The sequence below is a fragment of the Osmerus eperlanus genome, chromosome 22, assembly GCF_963692335.1.
Source record: "Osmerus eperlanus chromosome 22, fOsmEpe2.1, whole genome shotgun sequence".
Lineage (NCBI taxonomy): Eukaryota > Metazoa > Chordata > Actinopteri > Osmeriformes > Osmeridae > Osmerus > Osmerus eperlanus.
Genome location: NC_085039.1, coordinates 11,502,503 through 11,520,697, shown reverse-complemented (window position 1 = coordinate 11,520,697; position 18,195 = coordinate 11,502,503). Strand labels below are relative to the sequence as shown.

General features: G+C 43.2%; 1 protein-coding gene across 1 annotated transcript in view; it reads left to right on the top strand.

Annotated features, from left to right (window-relative positions):
* Window positions 1–10,587, top strand: part of rbm20 (RNA binding motif protein 20) — a 48,331-nt gene extending 37,744 nt beyond the window's left edge. Inside the window, exons 8-16 of the mRNA XM_062448923.1 lie at window positions 4,562–4,708; window positions 5,377–5,508; window positions 5,697–5,776; window positions 5,958–6,705; window positions 6,897–6,995; window positions 7,106–7,742; window positions 7,826–7,933; window positions 8,567–8,688; window positions 8,935–10,587. Of these exons, the coding sequence (XP_062304907.1) occupies window positions 4,562–4,708; window positions 5,377–5,508; window positions 5,697–5,776; window positions 5,958–6,705; window positions 6,897–6,995; window positions 7,106–7,742; window positions 7,826–7,933; window positions 8,567–8,688; window positions 8,935–8,997 (2,136 nt within the window). The 3' untranslated portion in view covers window positions 8,998–10,587. The remainder of the gene's footprint in view (window positions 1–4,561; window positions 4,709–5,376; window positions 5,509–5,696; window positions 5,777–5,957; window positions 6,706–6,896; window positions 6,996–7,105; window positions 7,743–7,825; window positions 7,934–8,566; window positions 8,689–8,934) is intronic.
* Window positions 10,588–18,195: the final 7,608 nt, after the last annotated feature.

Sequence of the window (18,195 nt, the reverse complement as noted above, 5' to 3'; positions counted from 1 at the left end):
ACCAGGCCTCCACTCTGTAATTCATGAGGGCTTCCATCACAGCAGAGGGGTACATACGTCTTATGCACTAATGTAAGACCCCGTAAACGAACACTTGTCTCAAAGCAACGGATGGATCCTTTATTGTTTTGAGCAAAATGCGAAGCCTGGGAACAACACACACTCGATCACACACTCCATCGTCCCACGTAGGCACGAACACTCACATTCACACAAAGACTCACACACAAGCGCTCACAAGTACATTTAACACACACACACATTCCCTGCCGCGTTTCTGAATAATTGACCAGTAGCTGGACATGTTGAAAATATTCAAACAGAAATAAACACGGGATTATATTTAATGGCTGATTGAAATAACTTCATTAGAACTGCAACCTCTAGCATACTCTCACTGGCAGAGGAGTCCGGGCCACATGGGAGTTAAGTTTCATACAGGAGTGTGTGTGTGTGTGTGTATGTGCAAGATGGTGTGCGCTGTGTGTGTACTATACATGTGTTGTGTGTGTACTATACATGTGTTGTGTGTGTACTATACATGTGTTGTGTGTGTACTATACATGTGTTGTGTGTGTACTATACATGTGTTGTGTGTGTACTATACATGTGTTGTGTGTGTGCTATGTTTGTGTGTAATGTGATCCTCGACGTGACCATGTAGAGAAACTGTGCAGGCTGGAATCAGAACACACTGGCCGTCCGAAGGTCATAGTTCGATTGCGTGATGATTCCTGTCTTGGAAAGATGAAAAAAACTAGTCACAAATGGCAAATAAACACTAACTTTAAACCATAAGAATGAATGAAAAGTTTTTTCAATGAGTACTCATAGCTATTAAAAACAATTGAGATCAGTATGTCTGCTTAGATCTAGGTTTTAATGTTGAAAGGACTGTGGCACATGGCTTCATTTCAGATGCTGTGTGTGTTATTTGATGTGTGGTGACATTTGCAGGGCCTCTAGTACTTGAACACGAAAAACTGCAGTTAGTTTCTGACTACAGTTACTGAGTTATAGACCTTTAGGCTTCTGTGTAATGTTGATGCCATCTTCCTTCAGACACATAGCTCCCTGTAGCTGTCTCTCCCTCCATCCCTCTCTCCCTCTCTACCTCTTATTCAGTTCCAACTCCGAGCCTGCCTTGTTAATGTGGGATGGTCAAGCTGTCAAGCCATGAACAAGCAACACACACACACTCACACACACACACACACAGACACAGACACAGACACAGACACAGACACAGACACAGACACAGACACACACACACTGATGGAACCACTCTTGTTCTCTCTTCCATCTCAAAGACATAAACAGCATGAAACTGGCTATTTCTGAATCTGTTTATTGGGACACACCCGTCATGACCTTTCCTATTTGTGTGTGTGTGTGTGTGTGTGTGTGTGTGTGTGTGTGTGTGTGTGTGCGTGCGTGTGTGTTCTAGTGGAGTGAAAGGGAAACGTACCCTGAACTCAGTCTGAGCCTTTAATAGAATTATCACCGGAGCATCTGAGCCCTGTTAACGTTGGGTCGCAGGCCAGAGGGCGTGAGGCGGGCAGGCCCGGGGGATTAACGTCCTGTTAGGAGACGTGTTCACCGGGCCACCGGCCGCACGGGCGCGGTGTCCTCTGCAGGGACGCCGAGCGCAGGGATCCAGTGTCATGTGTTCAACTTTGGCTTTTTAAGTGAACCAAGTCGTTTTGCTGAAGAGCAAATTACAAAGTGGTTAGAGAATGAAAGAGTTTTAAATACATTCAAGAATTTCTAAAGATCATCTTAAGATCATCTTAGCTCCTGATGTGCAACATTGCGCTGAACCCCCGAACCCCCAAACTCTGCCTCTGTATCCCTCTATGGTATTATATCTGAAAGTATGCATCGCTGCTGTGTCCAGAACATTAATCCGTCCTTACTTTTGTCAAGACTTACTTTTTTTCTCTCCAAATCCCTCCCCCTCCCTTCTTCTCTGACCCGCAGTATCGAGTGTGACATGTCTGTTAGTGCAGGATTTCCTTCCAACAAATTCCTTATAAAAACTCAGCTACTGGAGGTTGACCCCCACCCCCCTCTGCGTCGTCTCTGCCTCGCCACATGGGCCTGTCTGTCAGGCCGGGGGGCGCGCGGGGGGGGGGGGGGGGGGGGGGGGCAGGGGGGAAAGGGGTGGGACTACTGGGCATTTGCCAACATAGTGTCAATCATGTTTTCAAGAGAGAGACACAGAGAGAGACACACATAGAGAGAGACACACACACACACAGAGAGAGAGAGAGAGAGAGAGAGAGAGACAGAGAGAGAGAGAGAGAGACACACATAGAGAGAGGGAGAGAGAGGGAGAGATACATGTGTGTAGTCTGATGACATGTTTTTTGTTGTCGGGAATATAAACAGTCACTTCAAAACGTTATTTTAATAATTTATATGCATTTTTTTATAAAAGTGTCCAAACCGTCTTCCTCAGATTATGGAACTCAGGCGATAAACAAGCTCGTTCTTCCTTCCTTTGTTCCTTAGTCTCGTCTCTTCTGTTCTCTCTCCTTTCTTCACAAGAGCTCACGCGCGCACACACAGACACACACACACACAGACACACACACACACAGACACACACACACACTCATAACACCAGGCCTCCACTCTGTAATTCATGAGGGCTTCCATCACAGCAGAGGGGTACATACGTCTTATGCACTAATGTAAGACCCCGTAAACGAACACTTGTCTCAAAGCAACGGATGGATCCTTTATTGTTTTGAGCAAAATGCAAAGCCTGGGAACAACACACACTCGATCACACACACCATCGTCCCACGTAGGCACGAACACTCACATTCACACAAAGACTCACACACAAGCGCTCACAAGTACATTTAACACACACACACATTCCCTGCCGCGTTTCTGAATAATTGGCCAGTAGCTGGACATGTTGAGAATATTCAAACAGAAATAAACACGGGATTATATTTAATGGCTGATTGAAATAACTTCATTAGAACTGCAACCTCTAGCATACTCTCACTGGCAGAGGAGTCCGGGCCACATGGGAGTTAAGTTTCATACAGGAGTGTGTGTGTGTGTGTGTATGTGCAAGGTGGTGTGCGCTGTGTGTGTACTATACATGTGTTGTGTGTGTGCTATGTGCAGGGTCCGACTGGCCGTTGGGAGAGTCAGGAGGTTTCCAGAAAGGCCGGTCAAACGGCCGCGGCATAATTCAAAAAAATATATTATAATAATACACGATCGTGGGCCGGTCTGCGTTTCAAAGTCCCAGGCCAGAGAGACAGAGTGAGAGAGAGACAAAGAGAGACACATAGAGAGACACACACAGAGAGAGAGAGGGAGAGAGAGGGAGAGGGAGAGAGAGACAGAGACAGAGACAGAGACAGAGACAGAGACAGAGACAGACAGACAGACAGACACCACTTGACTTGGTTAGCCGGGGAGGATTAGTGATAAAGGGCCTGAGATGTCAGGACAGGTCAGCTGATGTTTCCTCAGATCCAAACGAGAAAACTCATTATCGCTGTCACAACTCCCTCAACACCACACACACACACACACACACACCACCATTAATAGAGCTGTTAAGGTCGATATGCAGGGTAGAAAAATGCCCACTGGACAGGGTGATAGTGTAGGGTAGCTGCTGGCAACTATATTGTTAGAGGCTAGTGGACTGAAATTTCCCACAGGGTCCCAGACACATGGGTCACATGGAAGGTTGTGGATGAGGTCACCGAAGCTGGGATGATGTCATTGTCACACAAGGGACAGAAATAACACCTAATGTACTACTATGTTACATTTACATTTAGTCATTTAGCAGACGCTCTTATCCAGAGCGACTTACAGTAAGTACAGGGACATTCTCCCTGAGGCAAGTAGGGTAAAGTGCCTTGCCCAAGGACACAACGTCATTTGGCGTGGCCGGTAATCGAACCAACAACCTTCTGATTAATAGCCCGACTCCCTAACCGCTCAGCCATCTGAACCCCCCATGTAATGGGGACCCCACTATGTAATGATCACTTACAGTAATACGTGTAATATCATCCATGATGGACAACACCTCCCACCCCATGCGGACCCCCTGGCAGCTCTGAGCAGCTCCTGCAGCCACCGGTTTATTCACCCCCGGTGTGTGAAGGAGAGGTACCGCAGGTCCTACCTTCCTACTGCTGTCAGGCTGTACAACCAGCTGTGCTCCCAGTAGACCACCAAACCCCCAACATCTGTGCAATATATATACCTACTACTGTATTATTACTTATTTACTTATTTTGCTATGTTGTTGTTTTTGCACTATGTTGTTGTTTTTTACTCTTGTTTGTAAAGTTTGGGACTAATCAAGGATTATCTTATCTTAATTATGGATTTAACGTTGTCGATCTGGGAATAAGAATTAACCAATTAACCAACAGTTAACCAATCTAAAACGACAAAAGCATGTTTGTAACAAAAAGGCGAATAGTAATTTCATCTATAGTCATCTATAGTCATTTAGAGGACGTTGACATTTCTGACGTACGAACGTGTTCGCTCCCCTCCTCCTCCACAGTCGTTCCCTCCCAGGAAGTCAGTGCCAGGAAGAGTCGTCCACATCTGCAACCTTCCCGAGGGCAGCTGCACCGAGAATGATGTCATCAACCTGGGACTGCCGTTCGGCAAAGTCACCAACTACATCCTCATGCGCTCCACTCACCAGGTACGGCTGTTCTCTCATTCAAATCAAATCAAACTTTATTTGCCAAGCCCTTTTTGGACAAGCAATTTCACAAAGCGTTTCACAATTGCCACTCAATTAGTGTTCTGACGATTATTGTCCTGGTGTGTTATGCTTGCAAGTTTTGATGTTGGTGTTAATCTTGACTGAATGAATGATACTTTTAAGGAACCTCTGTCTGTATTCTCCTACCCCTGACCTCACGATCTTTCCCTCAGCAACAGTTAAGAACATGACGTCTCACTCAAGACCCTTAATGATCACAGATATATAGACGACTCTTTCAGATTGGGCCTATCAGATTCCTGGATACTAAAAGGATGGTGTTGGTTACAAGGGATTAGCCCACGCTATGTAACCGTCCCAGTGATTTACTGTGCTAATGAAATAGGATGCGGTGTGAAGGTTGAATATGAGTGGCATGCCTCCCCCTTGTTTGTTGTGATACATTTGGTCATCTGTTTCCGAAAGAGAGAAGATGAAGCTATCAAGAAACAGATTCAATAAAAAGTATACCACGGAGAGCTCCTACAGACTCATTTATTGAGAGGCTTTAAAAATAGTATCATAGGACTAGGTTTGATTGGTTGTTCCTTCTCTTCTCACCTCCTGATTGGTTGTTTTTGTGTGTGTGTGTGTGTGTGTCCCAGGCGTTCCTGGAGATGGCGTATGTGGAGGCGGCCCAGGCCATGGTCCAGTACTATCAGCTGACCCCTGCCACCATCAACGACCAGAAGCTTCTCATACGCATGTCCAAGAGATACAAGGAGCTGCAGCTTAAGGTGACCAAGTCATGGTCTTGTCTTTTCCTTCACAGCCTTATCATTTCATTCATCCTAAGACATTTGGGGCCAGTTTCCAGGAAAAAAAACTCTTGTGTGTCTATAGACCGGGGACTCTTAATGTCTGTGGCTTGTTCACGTTAGAGATGATGTTTACAGATGTGCATGGTTGTGCTCCTCTGTTGTAGAAACCTGGTAAAGATGTGGACTCCATCATCCAGGACATCCACTCTCAGAGGGAAAGAGATGAGATGCAGGAGGTCGACCAGTACGTCTTTGTTTACTACATAGAGGAGAGAACAGATACAGGCCGTTTAATTATCTACATCTGAAAGTTTCTGGTTAAACTTTTTTGTTTATCTCACTCCTATCATCTACGTCCTGGCTCCTACCTCCTTTTTACTATCTCTTGTCTCTTTCCTAACTTATCCTACCTCCTCCTCCCTCAGCTACATCCCGGAGCGAGCGCGCTCCCGCAGTCCTATCAGCCGCTCCCTGAGCCCTCGCAGCCCCAGCTTCACCTCCTGCAGCTCTGCACACAGCCCCCAGGGGGCGCCATGCCGGCCCGGCAACGGCCTGGGGCCCCGTCGCGGGTCCTGGGACTGGTCCTCGCACCTCCGCAGGGCCGAGGAGGACCGTGAGAGAGACCGGGAGAGGGAGAGGGACGAACCGCCGTGGAGGAACGGAGGCGGGAGCCTCGGCGGCGACGACGACCGCCCCAACGGGCGCTTGCCGCCGGAGAGGCGGAAACCGTATTTGAAACCCTCGGACCGGATCAGCCCTCGGTCGGCCGATGAGCGAGGTGGGGGAGGAGGAGGTGGGGGGGGCGGTGCGGGAGGCGAGGGGATGAGGGGTGGGAGAGACTGGTACCCCCGGAGCAGCCCCCAGGGAATGCCCTTCCCCCCCTACAGGAACCTGGACGAAGAGTTCTACATGAAGGAGCAGATGTACAAGTCGGAGAAGCCCTCCAGGCCACCGTACCAGAGGGGTCACGAGGTCAAGTCCAAGAGGAGGAGCGGAGGCGAGGGGGACTACCACGGCAGGTCCCGGCACTCGGACACGGAGGTGGCGGACGAGCCACTTCCTGTCAGGACGGCGGAGGACAAGAGGCAGGGCTCGCCATCGAGGGGACGGAGCAGAAAGACAACGAGGAGACACGATGAGAAACAGGAGAAGGAGATCAACACGGAGAACGACGTGAGTGAAGGGAGATCTGCTCTGACGAGCGGCGGTTGAACAGTTCTCGGGTTGTCTCCCACCATGTCTTCACCTTCATCTTGTGTTGACTTCGCAACATAAACTCCATAGAGAAAGTGAAATGAAGTGTGTGAAATGAAATATATCTTCGACTAGCGGTATTTCAATTTCAAAAGTTTTTGTTGCCGCAGGAAGAAGCATGTGAGGGTCATCCACCTAAGGAGAAGTCTAAGTCCCCTCAGCAGAGCCGCAAGCACACAGAGGCCACAGCACGTCACAAAGACAGTGAGGTGAGTGACCGTAGCCAATGAGCTTTCTCATGCTTAAAAAATATTAGTTTGTAGCTTTCTCATGCTTAAAGCAAGCAAACCCCTCCTTCATCCCACTTTCTTCTGCCCAGGCGGAGGGGTGGGAGAGCGGAGAGGACACGGAGGGCGAGTGCTGGTACCCCCACAACATGGAGGAGTTGGTGACGGTGGACGAGGTGGGAGGAGAGGACGACTCCATCATCGAGCCCGACCTCCCCGGCCTGACGGAGGACGCCACAACGTCGCCCTTGAAAGACCTCGCCCTGGAGGAAGCAGAGGGCCCCGACTCGACTCGCCACTCCCCCGAGTCCAGCACCTGCTCCGAGATGGAGGACACCGGCCGGGAGGGGCGGAGCCAGGAAAGGGGAGGAGGGAAGGGAGCGGACACACCTCAGGAGGATAAAAGAGAGGAAGTGCCGACGAATCGGAACACCGACGACCCGAACCGCGATCCAGAACCCTCCAAACCGTCCAGTTCGGACCTCATGGACTTCCCCAATCAGGAGTTCAAGGCTGCGTTGGAGGAGACGTGTTTGGGGTCAGAGGTCAATGCTTCCAAGAGTGGGCCAATAGCGACGCTGACACAGGAGCCGCTGACCAATCACGTTGAAGCGAGTGAGGGCAGTAAAGGCCAAGATGTGGAGAATGAAGAGGAGGCCAGGAAAACAGGAACCATGCCAGAGACTGACAGCAAGGAGCCCCTACATAGACCTGAAAGTCCTAAACGAGGTACGGAAATGATCATGGATCAACATTAAACAGTTTAAAAATACTAGGTTCACGGTTCAAGTGATTGCGTTTTTCTTTTCCAGCTGCCCAGAGTGCAGCAGTCCTCCCTGGGTCCAGCCAGGCAGACATAGAGGCTCTCACCCCGTCGCGAGAACAAGACAAAGTCATCAGCGAACACAGCATTCCCTTAGGTACAAAACTAGCCATGATCGTAAACTAGCAACCCTGCATGACCTGACAGTCCTTCACCAAAGGCCCATGTGGAATCCTGATATACCATAGGTTAGGAGCAACCTGCCACTCCAGGAATATACCACTCAATGATCATTTATGAATCCTGCGTGCTGATGGTACACCGACACTTACTCTGCCAGGAATTGAGTGTGGCGGAGTCTGCTGGACTCAATAGGCCCGGCCTGTTTCTAAGAAGGGGTTGTGAAACACCCCCTTGGAATGTACTGTATTTATATTACAGTATGGACTGGGGTGCGATTTCCATCACGTAATGTCCTCGGACAGAGAGAGGGAAAAAGAGAGAGAGACACACACATCACGTCATACAGAAGAGGGACAGAGAGTGTAAGAGACAGAAAAATGAGAGTGTGTGGCTAACATACACAGAATAGTCAACAGTGGTCACGGTTGCCATGGCTGATAGACTCACCAGTCTGGGTGTGATCGTGCCAGTGTTGTCTTCCATGAAGCCAAGACCCGCAGTGGGTCAGAAAGACCAACCTTATATCAAAACTAAACTAAAATGTTATCAGAGGAGAACAAACCGATCAATCAAGCTCTGTTTTCTGATTGGCCCACTGGTGTTCTAGGGGTGGAGTTCATCGTTCCGCAGACAGGTTTCTACTGTAAGCTGTGTGGGCTGTTCTACACCAATGAGGAGACGGCCAAGGCCGCACACTGTCGCAGCACCATCCACTATAGGAACCTGCAGGTAGGCAAAACATATACACACGAAAAAAAGTTTTGAAAGGTTGAAAAAATATTTGCGATTTCAAAAAATAAATAGGTTTGCATCATTGATGATGATACAAACGTACAACCTACGTATTGGAACTGTGTCACACAACTAAGTATTTTTCTAATTACGAAACACTGTTTTTCTCTCTCTCTCTCTCTCTCTCTCTCTCTCTCTCTCTCTCTCTGTCTCTATCTCTCTGTCTCTCCTTCTCTGTTGCAGAGGTATCTTTCTCAGCTGGCAGAAGAGAGTTTACTGGACAACCTCACTGCCCCCTCTGAGTGACCTCAACCTCACCTATGACCTCTAACCTTTTGAAGGCCTTGAGGATGCCGTTTCCTGTGTGCGTGCATGTGACAGTCATGTGCTCTGCAGGCTGGTAACTACTGCACCCACAACACATGGCAGTCTTGTTAAGGTTAACATGCTATGTGGAAGGGGCTCCTGTTTCAGGGAGGTGTGCTGGGAAATGTTTGGGAATTTACCTGGATGAACAATGGACAGGATTGTTGCAGTGTCCTGTACATAAATGTTGCTAATCAAAACCCCTAATGTCAATAGAAGAAAAGAACATGCTGAAAAGAGTCTCCAAACTAAATCCTATTTCAGGTTTTTAACGTGTTATTTGGAACTGCCATCTTCAAAGCTTTTAAGTCTATACTTGTTCTGTGGGTGGAGCTGGTGTAGTCTATTCTGATTGTCGACGAGGTTAAACGTTGTTTCTCGTGTCACTTCCAAAGACAAACTACGGTGGCCCTGAAGTGCAAATCAAACAAATAGCCAAACAAATATCCCGGTGCAAATGTCCTGGTGCACTCTGTCAGGCTATTGCATTTTGTACTTCTGTCGATAAACTTCTTGTTAGTTACTGCATCCATTCAGCGACGAAGTGTTGTACCTACCCTTTCCGTTTTGAGATAATGTAATGTGTTTTTGAGTTAATGTAATGTTGTTTCCCATTTGGGGGAGCGTGTCTTTGTATTGGGGGGAGGTGAGCAATCCTATTTGGGGGAAGTTGACTCGTATTTGGGGGGAGTGTTTTCATTTGGGGGGATGCACTCATGTTAGTGGGTGTAATTTGCACTTCAGGGCCACCGTAACAAACCGAAACAAGTGTGCCATGAGACGAGCCTTATAATCAACGAGAAGATGAAACCGATCTGCGGAATCAGTTTGCTGAAAAACAAAAGCTCAGGTCACCTGTTTTACTGAGAAGTAACTCTATCTAAATGGAAGCGGTAGCATAGAGTGCATAGAGTGTTTTGTTCAACAGGATAAGTATCAGACTAAAAGATACATGCATACAGTATGAGAATTATGTAAGAAGACATCCTCAGGTATTTTGGTTTTGTTTGAACACATTTTGATTTCAAAAGTGTGTCGTTTTGAATATAATTGCGCCTTTTGTGCCTTTTATCAATAAAAATACACAATGTGTCTACAGCCACAGTCCAAAGATTGTAATCACAATTCACAGTAGGCCTGAGTCAAGGTACTGACGATGTTCTGTACTTGTGATGTTGTTGATTTATGAAATAAAATAAATTCCCTTCAATGTCAAAATCACATTTTCAGCCCAGCCCAATCAGGTTTAATATATGTCATGCATATGTACCTTAACTCATACGTTAAGGGAGCTTGAACTGGACCATGTGTTTGAATGTATCTGAGTTTTAAATTAAAGTGTGACATTAATATTGGTAATATAGAATTTCGAGGAAAGTTATTGCTGTTAGTTGTTGTTGCTGTTTTATAGGCCTACACTGTGAATAATCCTGTTTCTCTTTGAATTTTATTGACGGTTTTAACGGTTATTCTTTGAATCTTTTCCTATGTCATTTTCTGATGTGAACATTTGAATAAACATTCTGAATAAGGAAATGTGTTGACTGTTATTAAAACTACAGGACACAAAGCACAAGTATTCAAGGAACAATTCAACAAGAATAATGGACATTTGAAGTGTGATCAGATTTTTTTTATCAATAATTTATTTTAATTAATCTGACTTCCTCTCCGTCAGAGGAAACATTTGATAACATGTCTAATTGTGTGTAAAATGTGCGTAATTGTTTAGGGGGGGTGATTAGTGTCACTCCTAAAACATAAGACAACTACCGCAAGTGTCTAGGCAAAATAATGGTTTGAGTTTCGCTATCCCATTGATAACTTGTGCTTTATTGAGTTTATTACATCCTGTGTTGGAAAAGTTGACTTGTGAATTTTCGCACCAATTGTAGCGTTTCGAGTTGGCGTATTATGCAATTTGAGATGCATAAAAGTATTGCAGTGAGTAAAAAATAGGCTAGACTAAATGTACAAGGTCGATGAGTGGGGTCGTGAGTTACTGTAACCAGTGGCGGTTCTTAGACACATTTTACTGGGGGGCCAAGGTGGGGGCCATGTTTAATCAGAGGGGCACGTAAATAAACTGAAACTAATTATATTTAAACATGATATACTTTAATTTTGCTTTACATTAAAATCATACAAACGTTTATTTTGTACATAAAGAGTGCATCAATGGAAACAATGAGGTAGGGCCATCAAAAATTTGAAATAAAATACAGTAGGACAATGCTGCAAAAAGTGGGCATGAACCCCTGAAAGAGAGAGAGAGAGCGAGAGAGGGAGAGAGAGGGATAGAGAGAGAGAAAGAGAGAGAGGGATAGAGAGAGGGAGAGAGAGGGATAGAGAGAGAGAGGGAAACACTTTTTGGGAAGGTTCCTCTCAGAGAGGGAAAACCTGAGTGTAGTCTGACCAGCCTTGAAGTGTTGCTTTCTATTTGTAATGTTTTGTCCATTTCACTGTAGCTATTTACTTTTGTTGTTTTTGTTTTAATTTTGTTTTGATTTGGGTTTTTGTTGTCACTGTGTCTTGCAAAGTGTTGTTTTCTGCCACGTTCCGGGCAATACTGGCTGTCGTTCCTTGTGTTGTTGATGTATGGTTGTCTGTTTTTGTGCCTCTTGCTTTGGCAATACGGTTGAAATGACTAATGTAATGATGTCATGCTAATAAAGCTGAATTGAATTGAATTGAATTGAGAGCCCCTCCAGAGACTCCAGGACCATACAGCAGGTATCCAGCTCAAGTGGTCCTTCTCTCACCACTTTGTTGGCCCCACTCTCGCCTTCTATTCTTTCCTAATGGATTGCAGACTTTAAAGGCTACTACTCCATTCTCCTTTCAAACGTAGGTATTGCCAGCTGCTAAGTGCTAACCCTCGGAAGCTTCCATGTTCTCTGTCCCTGGCCCATATACCACATAGAGTTAATATAACTAGAGGAAGCAACTTTGTGAGGCAACAGTGAGGCAAGCGAGAGTACGAAACTGGACCGCGCCATCTTTCCACTTCCAACTCTTCCGGTCTAGCTTTAAACAGTGGCTCTTTTTTCCCTAGCTCCGAGACCTCGTGCACGCACATATTGTGTTACTTTTAACACACCTACTGTGTTAAAAACACTCACACATGATATGTGTTAAGATTTTCACACAGTAATTGTGTCAAATCTAACACAATATGTGTGGTCCCTATATAGACACATTAGTGTGTTGGGAATTAGTGTTAATAAATGTGTTACTAAATGTTCATAATAATGATACACCCAATACACCCGATGTAGCAAAATGTTAATTTATTTTACAATCATGGTAATAAATACATTTCCATACAATCAATACATTTCCATACAATCAATCAATACTTTTTAAGAATATAACTTAAATGAATATAAGAATATATTCATTTAAATTTACACAATCTTGTACCTGGGATTTAAGTAAACCATATCTCCCCTGAAAATTGACATCAATGGTCTGACATCTGCGAGGTCATTAATGCTAACCACTTCAAACACATCTTTTTTTTTCACCACATAAGCATAGTAATGATGGTCAAAAAACTGAACTGATAAAATAATAAAATTATTGATAATAATTCTTTGTCAGATTCTGGAAGGATGTGAATTATTTCACCAAACTGGCATTCACCTCTTGTATCATATTTAAGAGGGACTACACTGCCTGTTCTATATGTCTGACCAAACACACTAACTGTGTGTGCAACATGAACCGTGCTTAAAATGCCAAGATTTTCATCCTTTGTATGCAGTTTTTCAAGGAGCAGCTCACTGAGTTCTAAAGAGCCTACAATGACAGGAAAAGCATTAGGAACTGATATTTCTCTCTCAAGTGGCTTCCCAAATTTCCAGCTGTACATACTCTGTATTTGGTTCTTGTAAGCCAGTGTTTTGGATATGTTTTTGAAGTTCCAGACTACATGAGCCTGACGTTTCATTGGACAGTGTTTACTTTCAAACCTCATGCACCATAACTTGACAAGCGGTCCAAACATTACAATCATTCTACCATAGTGAATCATGAAATGGTGCTTAGGGATAAGTCGCCTGTCTGGATAGAGTGCCTTAAACATGTTATTATGGTCTATAATCAATTGCTTCAAAAACACACCTAGTCCGTTTGTGACTACAGGTGCAAATATTATACTGCATATTTCTCTCAGAAGAAGGAAGTTTCCAATGTGAACTCTGCCTACTACCTAGGTCTCCTATAATTAGTGGCAAAAATAGTAAGAGACACCACATTTGGCTGTCTGTCTGCCTGACAGCATTTTCATTTGTTCTAAGATTCAGAATTACAGATGGCTTGTTTTTTTTGTTCATGTAACCGTAATCAAAGCTTGATATTCTATTGTTAAGCTGCTCCAATGTAAACATATTATCTTCATATATTAACTGTCGGAGCAAAAGCTTCACTTCCAAAGGAGCAACACCTTCTAATTCATCATGCATGATGTCAACACAAACACCCTCTGTTACATGGAAGTATTTAAGTGTATTCAAACAAGAGTCCTGCTTGATGCCTGTTGAAGTGGAATCGTTCAGCATTACATGTTGTTGATAATTGTCTTTAGTACACTTTTCAAACTCATCTTCTTCAAAAACATCTTGAACATTTTCTTTGTCAGCTAAGCAGAAGTGACAAAACACATTAGCTGAGAAACTCTCCAAATACCCACAAAGGGAATGACAAGCAAGGTTGTCAGCTGTCAAAAGGCAAATGGTACCATAAAGCAAATGGGTTTGACCTTTGATGTCAACTGCAATACCATGACTTTCCAGATATTTAATGTCTTCTAACAACGGCTCTAGTATTTTTGTAAACCCATATGTTTCTTTGTCTATAGAGTTAAAAAGGAGACACAAATGAATGTTTGCCAGAGATGTTGTACTCTGCAGGCAAGTTCCTCAAGGAAAAATACACAGCTCCCATTTTGTGTATTTTGGTTTTAGAACCTAACGGATTAGTGGTCTCTACATCGTCAAAATAAAGTTGTATTTGTAAGGCATCTGGATATCTACTGTACAGAGGATGAGTAGCAAACTGTGCACCATCGCTATAGTCTCGCATTTTACCGTCTATACTTTTATTAGACTCCATGTAAAGGCTCTGCATTTTCTCACTACTAAAAAGAAATCTGATTGTGTCAATAATATTAATGTACTGACATGTGTCTGAGATCAGCACTTGTGTCATTTGTCCATTCTTTCTGGCAGTATCTGCCCTATGCCCCAAGAATATGTCTGTTGGTTTCACAAGACACTTTATCAGAGAAATATTTGCCCATTTTATAGGGAGTGTCAACATCCTCAAACATTTTCCTCCCATTTTCCAATTCTTGCATCAAAGTTGTAAAAGCATCATCATCATGAGGTATAGAATGGGTATCTATAAAGGAGAGCATTTTCTCGTCAACAATGTCCATAGTTCGGTCTAGGACTTCTTTTGCACATGTAACGCTCCTCTGCACATCAGTGAGAGTTGTATTAGGTGAAGAATACATTTGGGCTACAAATGCAGATGCGCAATCATTAAGAGTTGCTGAATCCACGGTCATATTTTCAGTTCTGATATCTACTGTGGCTCCTACTGGAATTGGTTCATTATCAATGTCATCATCATTCAACATATTACAACATTCCAAGTGTCCTGGGACATAGTCAATTTGTTCATTTGATATCATTTTTGAATGGTCTTTCTTATGATGTTTTCTATAGGAGTTTAAATTGTGGCAGTTAAATTAAATTAAGTTAAATTATTGGCAGTTGTTCTGGCAACATACAATTTGAAAGTCTTGGGAATCTGATAAAGCATGAAATGTTCTAAGATGCCGGATAAGCTTCCTGACTTCTCCTCCAATGACACGCTTGCACCTTGGGCACACATACATGGCTTACTCATGATATAGCCTGGAGCTTGGAGATAAGCTCAACAACTTTGGATCTTTTGTTAACAGAAATGGGTATTTCATAAATATGCTCCAGGAAGGAGAAGACAGACTGCAGTTGGACAGGGTACTTAAGATTGCAAACCCAATACATCTTGAAGAGCTTGTCAATTGCGCAGGTCAGCCCTTCATTTCCAAGTGGCACAGCAATCTTGTTACTTCTTGCGACGATCAGATACTGCTGGGCAGCTCCACTTGGGTGTCCAATGCACACGATGCAAGGCTGGTGGGCTCTAGATGAATCAGGATTCTCAAGCAATGATGAGATGCTTGTTCCAGGCTGTAACACAAAACGTTTGAAATACTACATTAGTAAACCAGCATGGGGAGGAGACCACAACACAACTTCAGGAGGTTCAGTGAACAGTGATGCAACCAAAAAGTCATAAGACACAAACATACTTGCAAAGTCCATGAGGTAGGAAATGGCTGATTTCACACTGCAGCGACTCCATCCAGCCCCTCGTCCTGATGCAGTTGGTGGAAGGATATGCGTGAGCACCCGGAGGGCTTTGAAGCAAAGCATGTCTACATGAAAATATTAGATTCCAAATTAGATATCTACCCTTACCTAAGGTTAAGTCATCTTGAACAATGAAATTGGCTTAAGTAATTATCTATTGCATAAAAGTTATAAGTGCATGTTGCCCACATCTTCCTGAATGCGACCCAACATACCATCATTGTTGTTCCCGGTGGTTGAAGGATTTTCCTGATCCTCAGACATCTCCAACGCAGCAACCTTCATTAGCTTAGGGATGATGTTCGTCTCCCATTTGCGAAGGAAAAGATCAACCTTCCCCTCAAACTGTTTATTAAAGTCTAAATCAAACTAAGATGTACAAAGATAAATATTCAATCCAATTTATTCATTTGAATTAACAGGCTATATTTACTGAGGTATGCAGGGTTGCTTCAAAGGACAGATAAACTGTAACTTTAAAAAAATTATAGTATTAAGAATGTGCTTACCAGGTGTGGCATGTCAATGAATCGTGGATACTGATTAAATATCTCAGCTAATGTTGGAGATTGTGTTGTAATCCATATTCTTCTGTGAGCGTAGGTCCGGTCCATAGCATGCTTGATTATTGAGAGGTTTTCAGGTGAGGGCTTAATTCTCTTTGCCAGGGTTACCCACTCACTCACATCCTCATCTGTGTTTGCCACAGCCGAGGTCAGAGTCAGAGTTACAGTGCCCCCTGATTTGTTCTTCCATCGATACCTTCTCTGGCTTTCTTCCATATCCCTTCTAAGGTTTCGTAGTTTCATTTCAATGAAGCCGCTGTGTGAGGCTGGATCATAGTAGTGTTCCTTTGCATGGGTTGAAGGTAGAGAGTGGACATGAGGCGTCAGTCAATAATACCAACAATACAATGGCCCTCATTTCTGAAACCATTAACATTTGGTACATCAGTAAAATGTGGAGTGGGAAGACAAACATTATTTTATTTTTTAACTTACATATCCTTCATTGTGTTCCTGGATTTTGACACTCAATTTAGGAAACGTGGTGACAACATTCTTGGCAAGACGCACCTTGTCATCACTGGATGGGTAACTGACAATAAGACAGCAACAATTCAAACTATTTTTGTGGTAAATTGGCAAAAACACAGCTGACATTTAAAGGGGTTCCACCAATAACTCTAGTTTTGTAATGGTGTGAGCGTGGGATTTAAGCCTATTTGATTATCGTAGGCACTGAGACCTTTCCCTTTATAGCATTATCTCATTTTTCACAGAAGTGGTTTTTAGAGGTTTTTGCATCTAAACTCTTCAATTAGTAACATGTATTGCCATCAGTTATACTCACACTTCACATTTACTGACTAAAATACTAATTTCAAGTATGATATGAGAACAAATTTCACTCCATTGTCAATACTTTTGCATCTCACACTTAATAACACAAAACCACTCCTACCACTTACCATTTGTTTTGCTAGCTAATCAAACCATATAGCACGGGTCAAAATTAGGTTTGGTTTCTGTCCTACTACACATTATTTTGTACTGTGTAATACTGTATTCACAACCACAAATGCTTATAGTAAAAAAATAAGTTTGGTTTCAATCTTGTTTTCGTGTTTACCATGAATTTGTCATCATCTCTGCCATTTACTTTCAATCTTGTACATAAATGTACAAAGGAGCTCATGAAAGAAGAGCTTTAGGTTTTGAATGTGTGTATATGATATATCCAAAAATGTAATATAATGGCAAAAGTGTTTGCAACATGAGACAAATGTGTGCTTTTGAGACGTGTTTGTGATATTTTGATTGCAGTGCTTCATTTTGCAAGAGAAGCGAGGCATTTTGCATTTTGTGTGCAATTGTTGGATTTGTGTGTTAAGTTTTGAAAAGAAGAGCACAAGTAAAAAACATTTGTGTAAGCATTTGAAAAAAACTGTAATGTAAGAGGCAATGCGCAAACTCAGTGGTTGGCAATACACAACGTTGTTACTATTCAAGTCAAGTGTATTTTATTGTCATTTTCAATTAGGCCTACATATGGTACAAAGTGGTACATGGTACATAATAAAAACAAAACAGTGTTTCAAGTTTCAGTCTTTTATTGTCCAATGCACAGAACAACACAGGGTAAGGCTGGGCACTGCACAAGACAAGACAAAACAACCTGGCATAACATGACATATAAGTACTCAGAACAAGGCAATATCATGACATATAAGTACTCAGAACAAGGCAATATCATGACATATAAGTACTCAGAACAAGGCAATATCATGACATATAAGTACTCAGAACAAGGCAATATCATGACATATAAGTACTCAGAACAAGTTTACGCCTATGACAAGCTAACATATAATATAATAACCTCCTAAATATACAAAATAATAAACAATAGAGTATACTAAACCTATAGGACCACAGGACTAAACCTATTTCCCCAGGACCATGATAAACAGACCATAATAAACAGAAAGCAGCACTTCAAAACTGGGCAAAACAACCACCACTACTTTATTTAAACAACTACGTATTTAAAATATTCAAGTTACAAACAAATGTTTAAGAAGATAAGAAGATAAGAAGAAGAAGATAGTGTCTCTGAGTTGTTTTTTAACTATATCCCCCCCCACTACCAAAAAGCATGTCAACTACTTGAACATCAATTTTGCTCTCCTTTCCTTCTGGCCAGCAAATTT